The 24,037-nt window shown below is 37.1% G+C and overlaps 1 protein-coding gene across 2 annotated transcripts in view; it reads right to left on the bottom strand.

Annotated features, from left to right (window-relative positions):
* The window catches only part of csmd3b (CUB and Sushi multiple domains 3b), a 463,847-nt gene that overhangs the window by 144,714 nt on the left and 295,096 nt on the right, over nucleotides 1–24,037 (bottom strand). For both annotated transcript variants that reach the window (XM_087786440.1, XM_087786441.1), the window contains exon 10: nucleotides 12,349–12,470. In XM_087786440.1, the coding sequence (XP_087642566.1) occupies nucleotides 12,349–12,470 (122 nt within the window). The remainder of the gene's footprint in view (nucleotides 1–12,348; nucleotides 12,471–24,037) is intronic.

The raw sequence follows: 24,037 nt of genomic DNA, 5'->3' as shown, positions 1-24,037 counted from the left end.
AAACATAATATCTAAAAATAATCCAAAACCTAACAAGAGGATAATTAGAAAACGAGTGAAATTTGAATTTTGGGTTAACTATCCTGCTAACGTAGACAAGCAAAAGGAGGGGTGATGTGACAAACCTGAAAAAAAGGCAGGTTTGAAAGAGAGTTAGAAGTATTATTAGTAGTAGTACAAGTTGGGGACCCCTGCAGTACAGCTCATGAATAGGTTCTATTTAGAAGGTATAAGTATTATCTTCAATACTGACCAAAAATATGTGTATTTTTTTGTCCTATAATAATATGTAGATTTTTAAATACAGATTGTATTGACAGCCCAAAAGTAAATCAGAGACTAATAGTATTGTTGTTGTATTTTACAATATAAACACAACATGTTTACTAGTACACATAACTACAGTTCAACCTGTTTTGATGGCGTTCAGCCAGGAGCACAACTTTGTGTACTGTGCTGAGTCAGCGTATAATGGAGTCCTCTGATCGGGCTGCAGCTACGCCGTGACGTCCGGGCGCCTCGGATCGTATCGAGTCCATCGCTATCCTTGCACGCGTCCTTTGTCTGACGCCCAAATGCCAGATCAGCAGTGTTCACACGGCATTAAATCCAGCTCGGCCATAACGACATCACACCCGCATGTGTGCGAGGGGTTGCGAGCGCGAGCACTACACTTAACTCTTCTTTGATTAGATTCCCTTAACGGACAAGGTGCATGTTAGCGCTAATGTGGGCATCCCATAATGTGGTTAGTGTACTCTATACGTGCCACAGGATGGCGGAAACACTTCCGGCTAATTGCTCGGCGCTCATGCTAGCATCCATCTCTTTCTATCGTCCTTTACTTTCACCGCTTCTCTCTCTCTCTCTCTCTTGCGATGTCACCCTCTCTGGCGCTCTCTTTCTAATTGGCCACTGCATTCCTTCTCGCCATCCATCTATGGCTCCCAGCCAATGAGGCGATGGAATTGGATTTCTGCTTGATAAAGCACTTCCTGTGGATGTCGGGAAGACAATCAGATGACGGAGATGCCCCCCCTTTTTTTTTTCTAATCCCGTGATACGATCAGAAGAACCTGAAGATCTAGTCGACGTCGACCCGCCGGATAGAAAATATATTCCGCGATGGTAATTGTGCTGATTGCAGTTGGAGTGACTGTCTGAGGTTTGACTAGAGCACCAAAGACAGACAGCAGAGTCTGTTGAAATCAAGTGTGTCTGGATGTTTAATATAGATCTGTTGAGAGGAAAATAAAGACTTTCACAGACAAAGATGGATGTTTTTCAGCTCAACGCTTTAATTTTCACTGCACAATTGAAGAGAATGTGCTGTTTCTGTAACCTTGCCTTTACCCTCTTAAGCCCTATTCGCAGGGGGTAAGTATTACCTGTGGAACCAAAGACGATTTGTAATAAGTGCGTAGAATGTCGGAGATTTAATCCCCTGCGAATGCGCCATGTCTGTGATTTGTAATGTAAAAACTACGATGCAAATGACCGTCTTTATTCCGCCTAACACAGGCGTCGGGTGATAAAACTAGTCCAGTGCGAATCTGCATCCCGGTGTTTATTATTGTAATTGCTTTTCCATTTTGCAGAGTATTTAATGTGTTAACCTTTTTCTTTCTGTGTAAATCCGCTCCTACAGACCGTATGGTTGTGCACCATAGATTCGAACATTCGTTTGTATCGGGCCTCGCCCCATACAGGTATTACATTTAGTTACCAGTCTCGAGTCCAGTGCCCACTTTTGGAGTGTTTACTTTTTGGAGAGCGAGGTACAACGAGCGCAGTCATCAGCAGGGGTGTAAGGCTGGATCAGATCACTGATGTAAGGAGGAGCCTGACCATGAATATATCTGAAAGTAAGAATTTTAATGATCGGAGAAATGCGAGTTCTTCTACTAGAGCAGGTCAGAATTCTCGCTGCAGAGTTCTGTATCAACTGCAGGCGAGACAGACCTTCTTGTTAAGACATGAAAACAAACTGTTAAAATAGTCCAGACGAGAAGAAACAAACGCATGGATTATAAGATCCAGATCATGTTGTGACAAAATTTTCCTAAATTTAGAGATTTTTCTCAGTTGAAGGAAACAGTTTGATTGTTTAAGTGCTTTGTGACCCTGGTCTGGAAAAGCGCTCTACAAATATAAATTACTTACTTACTTGTCATTGCCTGAAGTACAAGCGGATGTGACGACATATCCAGTCGTAATGTCAGTAAAACAGACTATTTTACAGACGTCGCTCATCCCATGTGAATGTACTTAAAATAACACAGAATTGGGGGGTGAATTTACAAATCACCGAAAGGTCCAGAGGTGAAACTAATCCTGTTCTTGGTTCTTGTGTGTCCTAAACAATTTAATCCTGAAGAATCGTATTCTTTTTCCATGTTTTTACTTGTTTTTCTACTCACCCTTGTGTCGACTAAGGGATGAGATTATTTTTTAATAGTATTCTCTGTATTTTTTGGCATGTCTTGTCGGAAATGCATGTTTGTATCATTGTAGCAACACACTTTTTGTTGGCCAAAATGACACACTACCTCCATACTGCTCGTCTGCAACGTCCTTTCTTCTTAAATAAGTCTATATTTTAAGCATGTTTGTAGCAGAAGCTCCCAGTGTCTCAGGGTAAATCTCTCGCCCTGCACCCAGTGTCTTAAGTCACGGCTACGCTACGGTGTCAGTGCATACGATTTACCATGACACGCTAGGAGCTCTCGCTACAAACAAGCATAAAATATATATATAGACGTTTTCTCTCTGGAACAATTTCTCCTGGGCAAGAGGCGAGTCACAGATTAGCTGTACGGAGGTGTTTGTATGTTTTTTTTTGGTGTGTTATTTGGGGCGAATAAAAGTTAGCTCTGGTTAGAACGGTCATATGGACATACTGTACATTTCTGCCTGTAATTCCAAAAAGAAACAGATAACTCTAAAAATAATCCAAAACCTAACAAGAGGATAATTAGAAAACGAGTGAAATTTGAATTTTGGGTGAACTATCCTGCTAACGTAGGCAAGCAAAAAGTGGGGTGATGTGACAAACCTGAAAAAAAGGCAGGTTTGAAACCAGTGAGGAGTGATTTTTGGGAACATTTTCATTAGACCCTTTTAAGTTTGCTTCCCCTTTAATAACTGACACCCAGCAGGAATCAGCACCCGTGCAGCTCCTACTTTAGCTTTCTGATTTTCCTTCCTACCTTTTTTTTCAATTTAGTTTTGCCCTGTTCTTTTCATTGTGTGATTGCTTGTACGTTTTTCGAGTTTATTAATCAGTTTAACATACCCTTGCTTTAGGGGCGTATCTTCCAGTCCCCCAGTACACTAGACCCACTTTGTTATAGATAGTTCTGAGTCGTATGATAATAGTAACGTATTATTCAGACTATAAGGCACACTTAATTATTTCTTTTTTGAACAATTTAACAGCGAGCAAATATTATGATTTTGCTTGCTGACCTTGAACGGATTTTAAGTGGGTGATGCCAAAATCTGTCAAAATATTTGAGTACGACTTAGATGAATTACAAAAGCTCCAGTTATGATGCACTAATCTTAAAGCATCTTATTATTCAGTGCACCTTATTTATGATTATAGACCAGTGCTGTGTTTTAAATCACGCACTTCTCCAAGTGCACTGCTTTGCAGTACACTGTAAGACAGTGCACTTGCTTGCACAGTGCTCAAATTTCAACAGGGTAGTACTGTCTCAAATCAAACACTGCTGCTACACACAGGAAATTAATCGACAGCTTCTTCTTCTACTACTTTTTGATGGTGATTACAACCAGCTGTTGGAACCATATCATCAACACTTGACAGCGCTTTTGTCAATTTAAACAATTTATTAAGTTGTGTTTCATTGTGTTATTATTGTTGTTGTGTAGTTTTTTAGGAAAATTAGTGTTTTCTCGAGACATTAACGTCAGTATCTTCTCCGAAGACGCGTCGTCTGTGACGTAGCTTCCGTTTAGCGTCATCTACGTCACTAAGATGGCGGCCGTTGAGGGTGGAAAGTGTCCATCGATCCACACTCAACTTTTTTTTTTCGGTGAGTGCTCTTTGCGCACTACATTTTCGCACACTGCCCCTCACGACGCACTTGTGTACTCAAAATATTAAGTGTAAGCATAACAGAAAGTATGTACAAGTGCAGAAGTGCACTATTTGGGACACACCCCTGTTCATTGATATTGTCTTTATTCGGTGCACTTTATAGTCCCTGAAAAAAAAAGTGGTTCAAATTGTAAAATTTGCTACTTGAAATTTTTGAAATGGACATTGTTGGTAAATATTCGAGAGATATTTACGCCGGTATCAGCACCGAAGACGTGTCATCCTCCTACTGCTTGCTGAAAATTCACTTGTAAGTATGTGCATATATACATATCTCTAAAGATATCTATACATCTATAAAGATATATATATGAATATGATGTAATTACCGTTTACAACGTCACTAAGATAACAGCCTTTTAGGGGGGAAAGTGTCCATCGATCTGTACTAAGCTTAGTGGGCGTTTTAGTGACAATTTAGTGTGCATGGAGCACTACATTTCACATACTAAGAAATGAGACGCACTTATTCACTAAAAATAAATAATAATAAAGTTAAAGTACGTAAGTATGCGATTTGAGACACATCTACAATATTGAAATCTTTGCGAGGAAGCGTTCAGACAGCTTCTAAATTCAAGGTTAAAAGCGAAAAGAGAAGGAATCCATTTGCTCTAAAGTCTCCTAAACTAAACGGAGCAATAACAGCAGGAGGACTATAGAACCCCATTAACACTTCACCTACGAGAGCCAGGGAGCAGAAAAGTGGGCGCCCAGAAACGAATGGAAGTAAAGCGGAAAAAAAAAAAAAAAAAGAAAAAAGAAAAGGTAATGCTTAAGAATCTCCGGTGAATCCGAAACTGAGAAATGTAGTGGGTGAAAAAAAGGTGTTATGAGCAAAACAGTGGAAAACAGATCGTCTCCCTCAAGTGTCCTCCATCGCTGTATTCTCTCCCTCCATAGTAATTTGATGTTTTCAGGCTGAGCTGTTTAATGAAGAATGTGGGTAATTCTGAGGACGGAGCCCCTGGGAGGAAGGGTAGCAGGATGGGCAGAAGGGGAGGAGGAGGGGTGACGAAAAAAAAGAAAAAGAGATGAGACAGTGGGAATGAAAGGGAGGACGTAAGGGATGAAATAGGGAGAGGCATGTACAAGCTATAAAAAATGTTCCGCTGGTGGGAGAGACGAGATTATTCAGGACAATTTCTCTGCCCCGAATGTGTCGCGCCACTTGTGCATTCGCAGCAGCTTTTTATTTCCTTCAGTTTTATATCAAGATCGCCTTTTTTTTTCACCCTTTGTACGCCTCAGATTTTTTGGTTTATCTTACTCAACGGCGCACTTGGACATCTTAATAGAACTGTCTGGTTTTTATAATACAGATTCATTATATTACAATAATGAAAATAGTTTTTTTTATATTGAAGTAACTAGGAAGTATGAATCATATTATATTCCCTCTAATCCACTTATTTGAATTCTAGGAGGAAGAAGAAAAGAACATCGTCTTCAGTGTCAGAAAGGTTATTAAAATGTAAAAGCAAATTTTATTTTTTATTTTTAATAGTTCTCTTTTTGTTGTTTTTGTGTGTATGTGTGTGTGTGTACGTTTGTGTGTTGTCTTTATTAAAAACAAAAAAATTGGATCTGGAAGTTGGACGTGCATTTCTCTTATCAATCATTTTCTTAATTCCTTGATCATTTCATTTGTGACTCTGTTTACACAAATATGTTTATTTATCTTGTCAAGTTTTCCTAAAACAATTTAAAAAGTATTTTTTATTTTTACAATGAGGTTAAATTAATTAGTTACAATGTCTTTAAAATGTAAGGCATTACACTACCTTAACCTTACTTTTTAATTAACTTTTTTTCTTTTTTCTTTAAAGTTGTTTGGCTTGTTAACGATTTTTGAACAAAAACAACAAAAAAGATGCTGATGTTATTCTGAACAAAAACATTATGGATTCAATTACTCCAGATAGAAAGATACCTTTGATTTAGGTTGTCAACATAGCTCATTAAACAATACAGTACATAAATAATAATAATAATAATAATAATAATAATAATAATAATAATGAAAACAATAGCCAATACAAATATGAATATACAAAATAAAATGACGTAACTTTTTAATGATTTTTTTTTTTTTTAAAGGAAAGGTGTGAATACAGTAAATTATCTTTTATTTCAATTCGAAATTGAGTTTGAGTTGACTTTTACTTAACTAGTAATTTTCCCAACACTGTGAAAGGACTACGTGTATTCTGATCCTCAGCACAAAACTCCTTGAAAATTGTTTGATTATAGTTGAAAATTGTTTGATTATAGTTGAAAATTGTTTGATTATAGTTAAAAAAATTATAATAATGTACTTATTGAAAATGTTGTATTATTTGAAGCAAACTATTGTCTAAAACTTGCAAATATACTGTCAACTGACGTAAAAGACTAAAATTGAAACAAAATAAACTAAACTTCTCATCCAAACTCTTGTACGTCTCGACCTGTGCAAAGACAAGTAAGGAACACAAAAAACAACAACAGAGTAAGAAGGTTTTTAAGGAACAAATATATATCAGAATCAGACATGAACTGGTGAAATAAAAAGAAAGACAACTAAAAAAAACAAAAAACTTTTTGAGTGTCTTAAATAGATAATCAATGGGATGCTTTTAACATCTTTTCATCTTTATCCTTCTTTCAAAAAACAGTAGCCAGGGTTACATAATATAACAAAACATGTTTTAGATCTTTGAAAAGAATTGTCTGTCGACACGTCAGATTAAAATGACTTATTTAGAAAAAAAACAAATCCACTGTCAGTTCTGTCAAAAACATCGAGAAGAAACGACACTTCACTGACGTGTACAAGACAGAAATCCACGAGCGAACGTTAAGATCGACACAAATACAACCATTTGTTAAGATGTTTTAAAAAGAAACACAAGAAAGGATTTGTCACTTTTTTTTTCCCTTCACGCTGGTTTGTATTCCCCTTTTTTGTTCTTCCAACTTGGTTCTTGAAACGGGATTATAATAAGCTTCCGTACAAATTGCACGAGTGTCAAACTGATAAAAGTGATGACGGAGCCCGGTGCAGGCTTCAGACGAGACGTCATTAAACTTATGTCTTAATCTAAATAACCTTAATGTCCTCGGGAAAGAATAAACCACTTGGAATTAAATTAAAAGCCCTTCATGTCCCACAATCTCTTGCATACATTCAATTAATTGTACTCACGAATGAAGCTCCATATTCAATTATAATTACATGTTATTTGTGTTGGCTTGGATAAAGTCTCCGGTTTGAATAAAAACACTTCTAAACATCTGTTTTTAGAACTTTAGACTGTGTCGACGTGACAAAATGTTGGCCACAGATGTAACTTGTACTTGTAGTAAAGACATAAATTCGTTATATTTGTGTCTTGTTATCGTTGTTACTTTCCCAATTTGAAAATATCACTAGGTCGGCCATTTTAATGAGACTGTGATGTTGACAAACAGTTGTTCAACTTTTTGGGTAAAATAATGATTTGCAAGGAACGAGTGGACAAACTTACACAGTATATACAGTAATTATTATTATATAGAAGTGTCATTGCTCAGACCATAGAGTGGTTGCTAAGATTGGGTTTTTAGAGGTTTTTTTTCTGATACAGGTCCAAGATGGTTTTTAATTGGTGTCCGTACTTTAAAAGTTGGTTAAATAGTAATTGGAAGAAAAAAAATTGTAATTAAATGTGATCTTTCAAAAAATAACTGTCGGTTTATCTGAGAACTTTTATTGCAGAGCAACATATCCCTATACTCTTGACTGAGTACAATTTTTTTGTTAAATGCCAGCACTAGATTGTTGTTGATTGCCGGGTAACAGCCTACTCCCATCAGTGTTTGAGTTTATGTAAAATTGTTGACTTAAAGTTCAACTAGTGTGTTGATTTAAGTGTGTCTTAAATAGATCTTGGACCTTTATTGTATCATCAGTATGTTTATGTTAATACAAAACTTTACTTTCATTGAAAAATTAGACCTTTGAAAATTATCTTAAGCCCCACCCACTGAAAACACTTTTTCTGGAAATGTAATTTGGTTTGCCCTAATCACGCCCACTCTGGTGAGATTGGTCAAACATGGTGGTTTGTCACCGCGCGTCATCAAACATTGAAGACTCCGTCCCCAAGGTACTCATTGTATAAACAGAGTGGGGCGTGATTACAGCTGGCTGGAGGTGTAGTAAAGACATTATTACGTCATAATGGACTCTGCTCTCGTAACCTCTCGTTCGCCCAGATTTAAGAGCAACTTTATAAAGTAATAAGTTCAAAACATGGTCATGATGAGGGACTTACCTCATCTTGGAGAGGAAAGAGCCATTTATTGTTAAATTGAATATAATTATAACTATTATGTTTTCTCATTGTAAATATACCAAAATAAAATACTACTGATTCTAATAGAACAACTGCTCTACGTCGTATTTAAAGGTCAACTAATGTGAAAACCCAACTCTCCTGACTCACTCACATGTTTTAAACATTGAAATCTTCCTCTCCAAGATGCAGTAAGTCCCTCATCATGACCATGTTTTCAACTTATTACTTTATAAAGTTGCCCTTAAATCTGGGCGAACGAGAGGTTACGAGAGACAGACTTTTATTATTGACTAATCAGAGCAGAGTGGGTGTGCTTATGGTAAACAAGATTTAATTTCCAGAAGTGTTTTCAGTGGGCGGGGCTTAAGATAATTTTCTAATGTCAATATTTCAATGAAAAGAGAGTTTTGTACAAACAGACACATACTGATGAGTACAATAGAGGTACAACATCAACTTAAGAAAAACTTAAACACATTAGTTGAACTTTAAGCATTTTTTCTCATTATTTTAGTTTTGTCTCTCACTGTTGTGTGCATGCTTTCTTGCGAGACTGATAAGTAAATCAAGTTAGAAGTAGCAGAGTTTTACCTCTTTCGCTGACATTTCAGCAAATACATCAATTTGTTTCGGCCTTAGGGCGGTAATTCCTTTCCTTGTAAATGGGGGCCCAGGAACACAGAACAGAAAATCACAAAGCAGGAGCTCCTGCAGTTTGATGTATTACCATGCCCAGGATGTATATTGCTCGGTGCAATGTAGCTCGTGACATGTATATGGTCGGATGTGACATAAGGGTGTAGGATGATTTAAAGAGACACTGTACGGGGCTGACGTGTTATATTCCGGGGGGGCATTAGAGTCAATAAAGTTTTCACGCTGCCCCTTCAAGTAAACGGCAATAAAAAAAATACTTGATGAAGCTCCGAGCTCTAAACCATAATAACGCATAATGGCTTCGCATTAAAGTTGACCTCGTATCGACATTAGCGAGATAGCCGGCGTTTAACAAAAGACAGTTCGGCCTTCGAAGGGGAAGCATCTCAGCCTCGGGGCGTCCGAGCCGAAGCCTTGAGGAAACGTTCGGAAAAAAAAATCAAGAATAAAAAAAAAAAAAAACACAGTTCAGAGCGAGTGTGTATACGCAAGTGTGCGCACGCCAACGTTCCTCTGGTGCTGACGCAGCCGTCGACGACAGATCGGTCACCACGGTGACCCTGAGTGGAATATGGACACCCTCCTGAATAACAATCGCACTTCTCCCGGGACCAGGAGCCACAAATCAAAGACATTCCGAGAACTAACCCCCCACCACCACCACCACCACCACCACCATCCACCACCACCACCACCTCTCCCTGGAATCCACGAGCTTCGCACACATCACAGGGGTCAACCAATCACAGAGTTTGAGTTTGATACGCTCTGACGAGCGGACACTTTACACCACCTTTTCTCCATGAATTATTATGATGTGGCCTTTGTGGTGTGTATGATGATTAAAAATACATTGAATGAATGAAATTCAAATATCCCCCCCCCCCCCCCTTCCCCCCCGAGCTATTTCTGGTAGACACAGAAGGTTGTGACAGTCACTCTCGGCAGACGAAAAAAAAGAAAAAGAAAATCTTTAATTTTCGGAAATATATTTTATTAATATGTTAGCTAGAGGCCAAAACACATTTTTGTGAAATACAACAGAGATCCAAATATCTTAAAAGGTTTCCTGACACTTTGCTACGACAAATTCCTGTTTTGTTTTTACATGACTGACAATGACGTTTTTTAATTCAGATCATTAAAATTCCTTTTAATCTGTTTGGTTCTCTAACGGGTCCTACGGAGCTTTTGTTGTGCTCAAAATGGCCGCCATGAACTTATCTTTGTCTGAACCACACCGGATTCTTTTGGATCTTATTCCTCAGCAAAGGTAAAAAAGCCGAAAGCAATAATTATAATTAGCTTATTGATAAAGCTTCAATGGTACTGATGTTCTTTAGCCACATTCCAAGTAAGGTTTAAAATAAAAGCACTGTAGTTCAAATTGTAAAGAAATAACAGCCTTTTAAAAGTCACAAGTTCTTTTTTAGTGCTTAGCAGCTTCTCCGTCAGTTTTCCGAATATATGTCAAGATCGGCCAAAAAAATGCAGCTAGTAGCCTTTTAAGTTAAAGGGAAAATAAAATATTTACAACTAAATGACATGGCCTTTGGATTTTTTATTCCAAATACTTTGTATCATATAAAAACCCCTTGGTAACACCAGGTACTTTGGTTAGTTGAGTATGAACTCACTGTAGGTCCACAGAGTTGGTTCTGTTGAACTCGAATGCTAAATAATAATTAAGAATACATTCATTTAGAAGCCAATAAAAATACAACATTGTTGTCTATTGGCTGATTCAAAGTACATTTGTTTTCCAAATGTACCCTGAAGAGTGGTATATAGTATATAGTAGCACCGGAACTCATTCGACCAGTTCGAATAACAACTCAATACTCATCGATTTAAAACTGCCTATAGCGTTTGATTTAATTTTCTTCAGTTTATCTGCCATTTTATTAAGGTTTAATTGTTGCTGATTGCTACTTTTTTTAATGATTTTTTTAATGATGTGTTACTGCGTTGGCTGTTTTAAGAGTATATGTATGGTGGCATTGATTGTCGTGAAAGGTGCCTTATAAAAAGGTATAATTATTGTTATTATTATTATAGTTTAAGTTACATTGAAGTTGTATTGCGAAGGATCATAAGGGATTCCACATGGCTGCTAGAACGAGTGATGGGTTCATAAATTAAACGTAAAAAGAAAAGGACTTTTGTACTACTTTGGAAGACACACTTTTCAGTGACGACGACACAGGAAGATCGGCAAGGATTTCATATTTCAGACGAATAAGCGAGTTAAATAAAAGAAAGCTACTGTATATTCGTGGATAAGTAGAAGAACGGAACCTATAAACCTGTTCTCTTTCCAAAAATACCCTGATCTTTTAAAAAATATGGAGCAAGTTGGATGCAATTGTTCCGTACTGTGCAGCAAATCTAAAATTTAACTTAATTGGACCTTGTGTTTATGGAGTTTGAATCTTACTTTATACAACCGGAACGGCTAAAAAAAAAAAGGTGCACAGATGAAATATGTTTTTTTGTTTTGTGGTGTGAACCAATAGTGGTGTTAAACTTGACCATGTCTACATTAATTTGCTGATCTGGAAGCTAAAATAAATGAACGAACCGACACAAATCTTCGGTAAAACGTTCCATAAAGTGTTCACAGGATATCGGAAAGTACATTTTTATAAAATTCTAAAAGGTTTTCATGTATTTATTCACGGTTTAGATAAGAGAACAAGTGACATAAACACTCAAACTTAAGTAGAAAATATGCTTTTTCTATAATTGTGGCTAAAAAGGCCAAGGTTTCAGATTCTTAAAATGAAAAACAGACTTTTACTGTGTTTTCTTTTTCTTTTCTTTGTGCATCTGTCTTTAACTTCAGTGGTTTGAAGTAGTGTTCGTCAAGTAGAGCACGGGTCAGCAACCTTTTTTTGCAACAGCAAGCTACACCAAGGGCACCGCGGGACCCGAAGGTCTAAGATCAGTTTGGTAGACACTTCTGAAATAACTTAATAACTTAAAATGGTAATCATCTTATGGTAAAAATCTTATTTTGAAAAGGCCAATGATGCTATGACTGACATAACACAACTTTATTTCAGTTCACTAAGGTTACGTTTTTTTTTAAGAAGTTTGCTTTACCAAATATCTTTTACAAAGATATTATTGAATACAAAGGAAAAGTTTTGAGTAAACGCTAACGCTAAGCTAATGTGAAAACAAGCTGATTAAACTGACATGGCAATTGGAAAAAGAAAGGTCAGGGAAGATGAGATTTACCTTATTGGGGTTCGAGGCGGTGATGATCCACACACACTGGGCGTTGCTCTCATATTGAATCGGGAAGTTTGGGGACGTGAAGGTTCCCGAAGGACCTTGAAGGCTGCTGCCACAGGTCTTCGCTGTAAGAAAGATACGTCCTTGTTATATTCAACACTTGTAACAACAACAACGTTTATGTCAATTCTGAATGTTAAGGGACAACGTTGTCCCAATTAAAGTTGACAACCCTCCGCAAACTTTGTGAAAAGTAGCAAATTTGCGCGGAAACCAGCGATGAACCTCGAACAGAGGGTCTGACAGATGCTATTGGCGCTTCCGGCGACATCTCCGAGGGTTAAAGTAGTTAATTGGAAGCTATTGGCTGTGAAATACCAAAGGTTTCGCTGGCGTTTCGGTATCGACTGACCCAGATGCTTAAGCAGATACTCTACCTTCAAATTCTATTAAAGTGAACAACTCTTAATAACTAGCTTAACTACAGCTCATGAGTATCTAATTATAAGCTAACGGCACATATTAAGTATCACCAACGTCGTGGTTACCCAAACACTGAGACCAGAGGTCGTGACTGGATGTGATAGACAACCTGTGTCTCTGTCCTTGGTGTCGTCCTGTTAGACTCCCAAAGTTAATTTTCTGGATGGTTTAAAGCGGCGTTTTCTTTCTTAATCAGTTTGTTCAGTGATAGGCCTCGGGATCACGTAGGGCTGGCGAAACCAGACATGTTGGCAAACAAAATAAATGCACCGTAGCTCGACGCCCAGACTCTGGATCTGTGAATTAACTTTTTAAGCTGCGACACAGATGTTATACAGTCACTGGTTTCCGCTGACAGTTGAGGAGAGGCTAGATTTACCTTTAATTAATCGATGGCAGTTTACCATCTTTATGTCATCAGCCCGTACATCTCAAAGGTATAGCACGTGGACCTGGATCCAAAACCCCTGGGTTCGATCCCTGACTTGGTATTGTCATTTTTACGTCATATTGTGATGCGGCCATTTATATATTTTGGTATCAGTCACAATAAAATACACTATTTTTATGAATAAAAAAACCCTTAAAGAAAAGGCGTAATCTGTTTTTTTTTATTTTTGTTAAGACGCTATTTATATTATCAGATAATTGACACCAGAGAGTATATTCTGAAGAATATACTACATTAGTATTTCTACGATTTATTAGACCAGAAAAGAGAAATATTACTCTTTATTTTGTGAAAAATGTATACAGAACTATTACGGACTGTAATGTTGCTGAGAATATACAGTATATATTTCTGATATTTGTTTTTTTGTGAAATGATCCAAATAAATAAATGTACTGATTAAAAGGACAACTTTATTCTCCTGGTTAAGTGTCTTTTTAGGAATTCAAAATATGCATTTACCGCATAAAAGCGCATAAATAGACCACAATATGGTCAACCTAAATGTAGGTATAATGTATGCATGCTGTCGCTTTCCTTGACAGCTGGGTAAACTAACCTACTATCCAACTAAATATCATAACATTTCAACGTAGACTTTTAGAGAAATAATTGATTCATCATATTTTGACCATTTTAAAATTGTCAATGGGTTCGAACCAAGGGGTTTTGGCTCAGAGCAATGGGCTCTAGCCATGAGCTGCACTGGGTCGATGACATAAAGAGTCAAAACTGCAATTGAAAAGTTAAAGGATTTAAATGATCTCTTGGCAACAACTTGTTATTTCCAAGCTACGAATATGTATTTTTTACCATGTCATGTCTGGGGCTCTGTAGAAGGTAATTCAAATGCAAAGAAAATCCATAAAAAAGGTGAATAATTGGATTGGTTATTCCAGAAAGACCCAAGTGTGTCAACATGAATTTATGGATCCCTTCCCCTGTTACGACAAGCCGGGCCCGAAGTCAATGCTCCTCATTGTACCCATCAAGATTTATTTTGAATTACAAGTATGACTGAAAGGTTTATATTGGAGTTAGGCCGTGCTTCCCTTTCAGATGAAGGATTATGAAGTCAGTCTTTCACCGGGGAGCAACATTTACATTGTGCTGGCCTCTTTACATTGGCTTCCAGGAACATTTACAATTCACGATTTAAGATCCGCCTCCTAACCTACATACTGTGCATCATCATATATTACAGATCTCATCGAAACCATGTCAGTCCTCTAGGATGCCACTTAAGACATAAGACCTATTGGTTACACCAATTAAAATTGCGCACTTCTCTCAGTGCACTGCTTTACAGTATAGTACACTTACTTGCACAGTGCTCAAATTTCGACAGGGTAGTACTGTCTCAAATCAAACACTGTCACTACACACTTTCAGGAAATGACTCGACAGCTTCTTCTTCTACTACTTTTTAACACTCTGCAACCGGCCGTTGAAACCATATCACCGCTTTTTGCCAACCGAAACAATTTATTAAGTTGTGTTTCATTGTGTTATTATTGTTGTTGTGTTGTTTCGTTGTAAAAAATAGGTGTTTTCTTGAGACTTTTACGCCTGTACGTAGCTTCTCTTTAGCATCATCCACGTCACCAAGATGGCGGTTGTCTAGGGTGGAAAGTGTCCATTGATCAAAACTCAGTTTACTCTCCGTTTGAGTGCGCCAATTGAGTGCTAATTGCGAATTACACTTTATATGTATAATAATAATAAATAATAATCATAATTATATTTACAAAATGGTAAGTGCAAGTGCAGAAGTGCGCAATTTGGGACACACCATTGGTTATGCTGCTATAGTATTGCTGCAGGAGTTCTTTAAAACTGACCCCACTATCTGGGCTATGCTACCCCTGCTCTGGGCTTGCCCTCCATAATCTCGGAGTCATCCCCCTCTTTCCTCCTCATCTCTCTCCATCCCCCTCAGATGCTACCCCCTCTCTTTTTTCCCTCCCGATCAGAGCAGAGATCATCCATACCAGGTCTGAAGCGATACACTAATCTCACAACACGATATATTCAGCTCACAACATGATTCAATGCGATTGATTCCGATGCACCTGGACTGTATAATATCCTCTTGTCCTCAGTCATTGCCGGATCTCAGAGAATTCAATATGTTGCTTGATCCCAATCTTAGGCCCTCTGACTCTATTTCATGTGGCCCTCATGCAGTCAAAGTATGATCATGTTGACATTCCTTTGACAGCATACTAACAATTTTATTTTCAATTTATTTTTATGATTCATTTATCGTATAACATCACCATAACTTGTTTGTTTTTTTTGTTTTAGACCCTTTTTTTATTAGTGCTTTTTGTGAGAATTGGATTTGATTGTTCTTGGTTAGCTTCGTTATAAAAGGCGAAATGAAAACTGTATTTCTTTTTTTTTTAAAGGTTTTGTTTGTTCTTTATATTGGCTTGACAGCCCCTAAAAGAAGTCACGGTATATAATGTCGCCCCTGAAGAAATTAAATGGCCTACCTCTTCTTGATCGGCAGAGGGCATTGTAACTGCTGCCATCTAGTGTACGTAATTTGAATGGCAACACAAAAATAAACAAAGGCCGATAATATTTCCAATTAATTGTTAAATAATATATAATTATTTTATTTTACACACATTTAATTTAAAATAAATAAATGATAGGAATAAAGTGTTTTTAAACATAAAAAAAAAAAAAAAAAATATTAGTGAATATTGGCTTCTGCCTAATAATCTTTTGCTCAGTGTGCTTTTCTGGTCCCTGTTTTTCTCTGATTGATCAACCGTAAAGTTTCTGGAGATAACTCTGCTATTGATCTGCAAGTATTGGGAGTTCAATTAATATTGAATTGAGTTGAAAAAGACAAGGTTTATCAAGTACGTGAAAAAAATATAAAGAAAGTCAAGAACTAGGATATTCCACTCCAGGTGGTGGAAGCAGCAATAAAGGAAATAAAGGAAGCACTTCTGACTCTATTCACTCTCTGCAACCGAATGTTATGTTATTTGATAAATAGTGAATCATTCTGTAGGGATATTTTTCTGAACTTTACCCAATACATTATTTACCCTAAAGTAAGTTTCCACTATACTGAGGTATTTTACATTCAATTTTCTGTAAAATAAACTTTTTTTGTGGATGTTGATTCTTGTCATTTTTGCACCAGCCAACTTCCATCTATCAGGACCCGTGGATAACATTCATTTTATTTTCCCGGAGAAACACATTTTACGCGAGCAAAACAGTCTTTATATTGGATTTTCTTCTGATGGAATTTACAAATGGATCAGTTTTGAATGCTGTGTTAGGTCAGGATATTGTATATATTCACAATATTATAAACAACAAGTGAAGAGAAAAGAAAAGAGAACCACCTGCAATAAAAAAAGGAGGAATAACACTATTTCAATTGGGTTTATGCTGTAAAACAAATGGACATTTTTCCATTGGAATGCACATTTCTGGGCTGCAAATATTGGATTACCGAGTTTACTGCCATCTTGCACAGCACATCAGTCATCCATGAGCGGCCGGCGATCATAATGAGTGTGCAGTGGCTTTTTCCAGAGATAATTGTGAACAAAGTGGTCAGATATTTTCTGTTTTTTAATAACTCTGGAGATCATTGTTTGAAAAGAGATCTCCTTCAGAATGACTGTATTTAATAAGAAAAAAATTTGTTTCATGGAGTGTCCGCATGAGTTTAGTCAGGAATGCACGCCGCCGTGTGCACGGCTGTCCTCGCAATTCGAACAAATGTTCCCTCGGTATTCATCCGTCTCTCCTCTCCTGGATCACTGCCTAAGTTCACCGTTACTGAACTGAGTTGATGCCTCTTCGTAAATCTCAATGCATCTTCAGTTGACCTTCCATTGTGTACTGCTCACTGAAATGTATACACACACTCACTGATGAATGCAAAGCAATGAAGAGGAGTGTGTGTGTGTGTGTGTGTGTGTGTGTGTGTGTGTGTGTGTGTGTGTGTGTGTGTGTGTGTGTGTGTGTGCCTTTGGTTGCATACGAGAAATGATTTATCTGCATTATGGAAAAAGTGTGTATGTGTGTGTTTGTGTAGGACTTTGTAACTCAGTGTGTTGACAGCTCAATCAGCGTGGCTTGAACGGATGGCCAGGCCCGGACTGTGCCAGTAGAAGAATGGGCATGGTGTTGCTATAGAGAGAGAATTATCACTGCTATTACCAGAGGAGCAAACACAACGTAATTCATAAGGTTATTTTTCTACCCTTCCTCCTTCTTCTCCTTTTTTTTTTTTTTTTTTTTGGTAGATCTGTGCCTGTCGAGGGTGACATTACGTATGACAATGATTTAAATTAGTTGTAATTATTGGTACTTTAGCATATTTCCCAAATCCATTTACGTCGTTTTCTAACCCGAAAACCATTCACTTCACTTGAGTTATAATTGAGCTTTTAAAAAAAGACTGACATGGTTGAAGGTTTGAGCCTTTTTTTCTTTCTTTAACCGTGAAATGCTTCAACCTGTGGGCTGGTATTTCACTGCCAGTTTATCTGAGTGGAAAATCAAAGGTTGACAAATTAAGAGAGGGAAAAGAAAGCCTCAACTTGCCTGCAACTGAATTAGATTTAGACGTTTCTTCTAAGAAGAAGTGAATTTGGAACATAAGGGTGGGAAGAAAATATGAATTTATTCCTTTTATTCCACTGATTCCCTTTATCGCAAAGGTAGCTAAATCCTAGCTACTTCGGGCGAGAAGCAGGAGAAGCCCTAAACCATTCACACAAACACTCACACCTACAGATAATGTAGAGTTTTCAGTCAATTTCTTTATGTTTTTTGGACAGTAAGAGGAAACCAGAGTACTCAGAGTAAACCCACAAGGGGGAAACATACGATCCACTAAGATCAACCTCAAAAATAACAATAATAATCTTTATTAATGAGTTGTATTAGTTAAAAATGGTCTGCAAATACTGATTTAAATTCAGAATTTAAAAAATACTTATTCTAGTATTCTAGTTATTTTTCGTTATGAATGTTTATTGTTGTCGATATATTTAAATATTAATATTATTTCATGTATTATTATTCTCTTACTATTATCCTTATTTATTTATTTTGTTTGTTTATATTGTTCTTACCTATTTTTAATATGTGTACTGTATGTCCTCATATCTGTCCTTAAATGACCCCACTGTAGTCGGAATGAAGATATATTAATTCATTAATTAATCACAAAAATATAAGTAAAGTTATTTAAGTACCGTGGTGAAATGCTTTGGCTTTTCGTGAGTTCTCTGTTGGGTTTACATTAGTACTAGTTCACACTCCCTGCGCTACCGATGCAAGTTCGGGAGAAATTAAATGTTTATTTAATTTAGAAAACCTACATTAATTCACCAAACCTGACACCTAAAAAGTTCATTATTTGATTTATCTTGTGATATATTTTCTTGCTAGTTTAATTTTTCATGTCACACAATTAGTAAGAATATATCTATATATTTCTTTAAGAAAATGCTCAAATAGTGGCAAATAAATTGTAACCAAATGCCTAAATAATACAATGATTTTAATAATACATCTCAAATGACCTTCATTAACCCAGGCTTATGCTGTGGTCGGGGACCGGAGCTTTTCCTAGCGAAAGGTCGGAGACACCCTGGACAATAGTATCAGCTGTGCCGATTCAAGCCGGAGTCTATTCCCTTCCTTATTTATAAACGGGAAATTGTGTCGCGGAACCAAACAATATCAGATAAACGGAAGATTTCTCGTCGCAACGATGCAGTTGCAGAACTGAGGAAGCTCCCGACCGTGACTGGGATATCGACGTATACCAATAAGCTTGAGGAATTTTTCGAGAATGAGCCTAGAGGAGGATTAAGAGTCTCGCACACATGCCTAAACGGACATAAACATGGCGTCCCATGGAAGACATTGGGAAACGAACCAAAATTATATAAGGGAATACTCTGTGCCAAGGCCTTGGAAAGCTCCAATGTCCCCCCCCCCCCACCCCCCCATAAGGATTTCCCTTAAGTTCAGGGTTTGTTTTATGGCCTCTGAGCATGACACCATTAGCCCTGGAATGGTTGGCGTGGGACTTGTGTTTTGTAAATTTAATAGCTGAGCATCACAACATTTCGACTCTTCCCTCTATCCTGGCACAGCTGCGTCTCATTTTGGCGAGATGTTTCGCTTTTCAGTCCCACTAATAGTTCCCTCCATAGAGAATTTCCGTGGTTATTGTAGTTGAACTAACAGAGTGCTTTTATGCAACCGTGGTCACAAGGGCAAACGACAAAACAAAGTCCCTTTCCCCCAAGAAACCGTATTCTCTCGCAGGAGGATGCTGTGGGTTTTCTGAGGCCAACTGGGTCCCCCCCGGGGGAGTCAACCCCCCACAAAGAGAGGCGACTCGAAGGCACTTTCCAAGATGCCATACACAACTGGATTATCTTGACGCAGAGCAACAGCGGTTCTAATTTTGAACGTCTCCGGAAGCATGAGCGCGTCACCCCGATGTCTTGAGGAGAGTCATACCAGCGTGCTTGGAAATCAATGTTGGCAAAAACATCCAGAGCGTAAAGGAAATACAAAACTTACATCTAAACACCTGGAATCTGAGCATTAGTTGTAAACAGATCAAGGTGGCAGCCTTAGTTAAACTTGGGGAATGCCATCTAGTGTCCTTTTGGAAATACTTATACTGATTCATGAAGCTTCATCAACATTTGCTTTTGTCTATTTAAAGCTAACCTTTGCATTATCTTAGGGTCAAGGTTACCCGAAGGTCTGAAAACTGTGTTTGTGGTATCCCTTGTGTTTTGTCTCTAGGTCAAAGGTGAAGGACCTCCCTGGCTTCCATAAATACATATGCAGTGGTGGAGGTTGTTCACCATGACAGAGAGACAACACAAGGTATACCATAAACAGCTTTGTTTTTGGGTTACCTTGATCCTGAGATAAAACAAGGGTTAAATAAGAGTTGGAAAAGTCAGACAGTTATTTTTTTCCAATTAAACAAACATATTGTTTCATATATATATATATTTTTAAAACATGTAGTAAACTGTGTCCACTAACTACTAGATCGTGGCCAACAGATACTCGTTTGAGATAATACATTCTTAAATTTACTTTTAATTTAATTTAATTCACTTAGAATTTACTTTAGTGTCATCACTGGCCCTGAAATTTCAATTTGCAGGGGACACCACTTTGGATTAAATAATGATATATCTTCAAAAATATGTATTGTTTTTAATAGTACTGGATGTATTTTCTGATTTTTAATAGAATGTAATGTAATATCTCTCTTCTAGTCCAACACATAAAATAAACCACAGGTAGTACGTTCTTCAAAATTAACTTTCCATGTTCAGTTAATTAATTCCTTAAAAGAATGTCTCTTATCATTTCTTATTCAAACACATATAAATAGTACATCAACATGGATTCAGCAGAAACAGAGAGGTATTTATTTTTTAACTTTTATTTTCTTCTACACTGCATTGTGGCACATGTAGTATTTGGGAATGTTTTCTCACCAGTTTGTGATGATAATTAAAAGCAATAATCAAAGCTTTTTTGGAAAAGAGGGTTGAAGGTTATCTTGTACTTTTTGGACATTAATGTAGATTTTAATAAAGTTTGACATGCTGGCGTTTTTTTAATCACATGTACCCTTTATCTGAAGGGTGTTTGTGAGTTGTTTTTCCCGAGATTTTATAAATAAGCCGCAGTAATTAGGATTCATACCCTCCTTCATGTTTGGCTTTTTGAAAGTGACACTCTCACAAACTCGTGTTACGCCAACTTTGATCAGGACCGGCCAAGTATTATCCTTCCAGATCACTGAAGTGAACAAAGAGTTTTTTTCTGAAACACTGCGGCGATATATCTCCACGAATAAAAGCCGCGTGGATGGAAAATCATCAAAAAGCAATCAAACGATTTGAAAAGAATTTCAACAGAAGTCACTTATTAACGACTATTTTTTTTCCAAACCCTCGATGACGTCCTGAGAGAAAACAGACTTTTGTCTCTGCTTTTTGGTGACAACACTGTCATGAACTCACTACAGATCCTTCTTCTTAGCACCAAAAAAGACACGAGATCAAGACGAATCAAACTTTGAAGTCTGCTTCTTTATTCACTGATCGAGTAAGAGATACAACGACGACCTTAGATCAGGGGATCTGTCACTCTTTCATCATGTCGGCTACTTAAGAAAGGATCAAGTCAAAGTTATTTGCCATGTTGTTTTGAGGTCAGTAGGTGGCGCAATCTGTTTAAAAATGATTTGATGTTTCAATAGAACAGTTGTTCAAAACAGAGGAAAATAGTGCAGAGAGCGCCATCTAGTGGACTCTGAAAATAATGACACTGCTTTATGAAGCTTCATCAGAACATTACTACTACCTACTATACTATATACTATATATACCTTATAAATATATTGATAATTCTTCAAAAGTTAAATATAGGTTAAGTACCCTATGGTTCCATAACCATAAAAAACAGTATAAATATGAATATTTTTGTCATGACCTGACTTTACTCTTATGATTCATTTGACTCATTTGAGTTAATGAATCACAACATTTTTTTAGTTTAATCCGTCTATCTTGGACCAGCACCAAATCTTCTGTTTTGATTGACAGACGGCCCATTCGATTACATTTTCTAACTGATCCAATCCACTTGGCCATCACTCCGATTTTTTTACTGGACTGTGTAGTGCAAATAAAAGGTTGTATTACACTGTCCTCTGTTGTACTGTCATCAGTAAACAGAGAAGCAGATGGAGCACGAATGCTCCTCCCATGATGCAACACTAATAGACTCAGGGACTCATTCATTCCTCGTGCTATTAGATTGTTTAATTCTGAGTTTGGAGGAAGAAGTGGAGTGAAAAGATGATATTCCATGTTGATCTTTGTATCTTTTTCTTTGACCCATGTTCTTTATACTTTTTCACCCCTTACATTTGTTCTTCTTATTGAACTTTGTTCTTGTTCTTGTTTTTTATGAGTCTATCGTCTGTGTTGCTGTGTGCTGGAAAAACAATTTCCCGAAGGAGACCTCCAGAGGGATCACTAAAGTGTATCTATCTGTCTATTTACGATAATGAAAAAATTGAACTAAATGGATAAAAATGAGTGAATTGACGATGTATGCTGTCCCTTCAAACTTTGGCCAGAAAATGGCTTTTGGGTCGAGGTTTGTGTCAGACAAGTAAAATGTGATCTGATATGTCAAACACATGATTGGATGTTGCTTTTCTTTTTTTTTATGTCATGGAATCTACTCACTCTACCTTCCAGGGGTGCAAGAAAACATCAATATACTGATTTATTGCAATATTTTTTATTCACGATAAGTGTATTGATATTTAATAGCACTGTATCGAAATTAAAAAAGAAAAAACTACATTAGCGCTCCATTAATTTTAACTTTCACAAACTTCAGGACGATCAATGATGACACAAAAATACATTGAAAAAGTCTAGTTTATTGTTTCAGCTTTAATAACTTAGTATTAACTTGTGTTAATTACTAAAAAAAATAATTCATAACTTTGAATTAAAGTTAAATTATTTCAAAGTTATTTCAAAGGCTAAATATATATTTAACCTCAGCTTTTAAATCTGATGTTTACATTTTTGGTTCGTATTTTGAAAAGCACTTACTAAAAGTACTTTCATATTTGAAGTATTTGCTCGTTTCTTTTTTGAAAATTCCAGAAAAGGGGCTTCTTTAAAAGAGACAATATATCGTTGTTCTTGCAGTATAGCAATATATCACAATATATTATATCGTCACACATGTATCGTGATACGTATCAAATCACAGATTCTTGCCAATACACAGCCCTACTACCTTCACTTCCTAAATCCTTTTATATTATCATTAAGTGTGACAAAAATGTAATTAAATAAGTAAGTAAGTAATTGATATTTGTAGAGCGCTTTTCCAGACCAGGGTCACAAAGCGCTTTAACAATCAAAACAATTCTTCGTAAAATATATTCTAAAAGGTCAAGACAACACCAAGGCAATCACAGGAGTCTCAGCCACAAGCTGAGTTATTTCATCCCTATACTTGTAACCTTTACTGTCAGTGAGATGATTTAAGTTTACAAATTACCCATAAACATGTGACTTAAATCCCAAACTGGGACTTCCACCAACTGCTGCAGGGGCAGATAGATGGACCAAAGAATCATGGGAATGATGGAGGACATCATTAGGGCGGGCCACCGTTTTCCGACATCTGACGGAAGCGTAAAACGTACATGTGACATCGTGAAGTTCTTCTTCCTGGTTGTTTTTTTGTTTTGTTTTTTTTTATACACAATTGGGAGTCAACATATGCTCACTTGCACTGGGATGACACGCAGAACCCCGAGTCGACGGAGTATATTCGGGCACATGAACCGTGCTCCTCTGGAGATAACACAACCACAAACACACACTGACACAACGAGAGAGTTGGCTCAGTGGGTTCGCCATCTGCCCATTTATCAAGGTGCCAAATGGGGACCGTCAGTCAGTCTGTGCCTCTCTACTCTTTTATTCAACTTGAAATATTACCACTTCCCCACATTTTATTTAAAGTTCAATTGCTGTCTTGATTTAAGTGTCTCTTAAACTGATCTTGGACCTCTATTGTATCATCAGTGTGTGTCTGTTTGTACAAAACTCTATTTTGACAAAGCTATTTACATTAGAAAATAAGCTTAAACCCCGCCTAGAGAAAAACACTCAGTTT

This window comes from Callionymus lyra, chromosome 3 (genome assembly GCF_982586985.1).
Source record: "Callionymus lyra chromosome 3, fCalLyr1.hap1.1, whole genome shotgun sequence".
Lineage (NCBI taxonomy): Eukaryota > Metazoa > Chordata > Actinopteri > Syngnathiformes > Callionymidae > Callionymus > Callionymus lyra.
The sequence above is the reverse complement of the archived record's forward strand: the minus strand, read 5'-3'. Positions and strand labels throughout refer to the sequence as shown.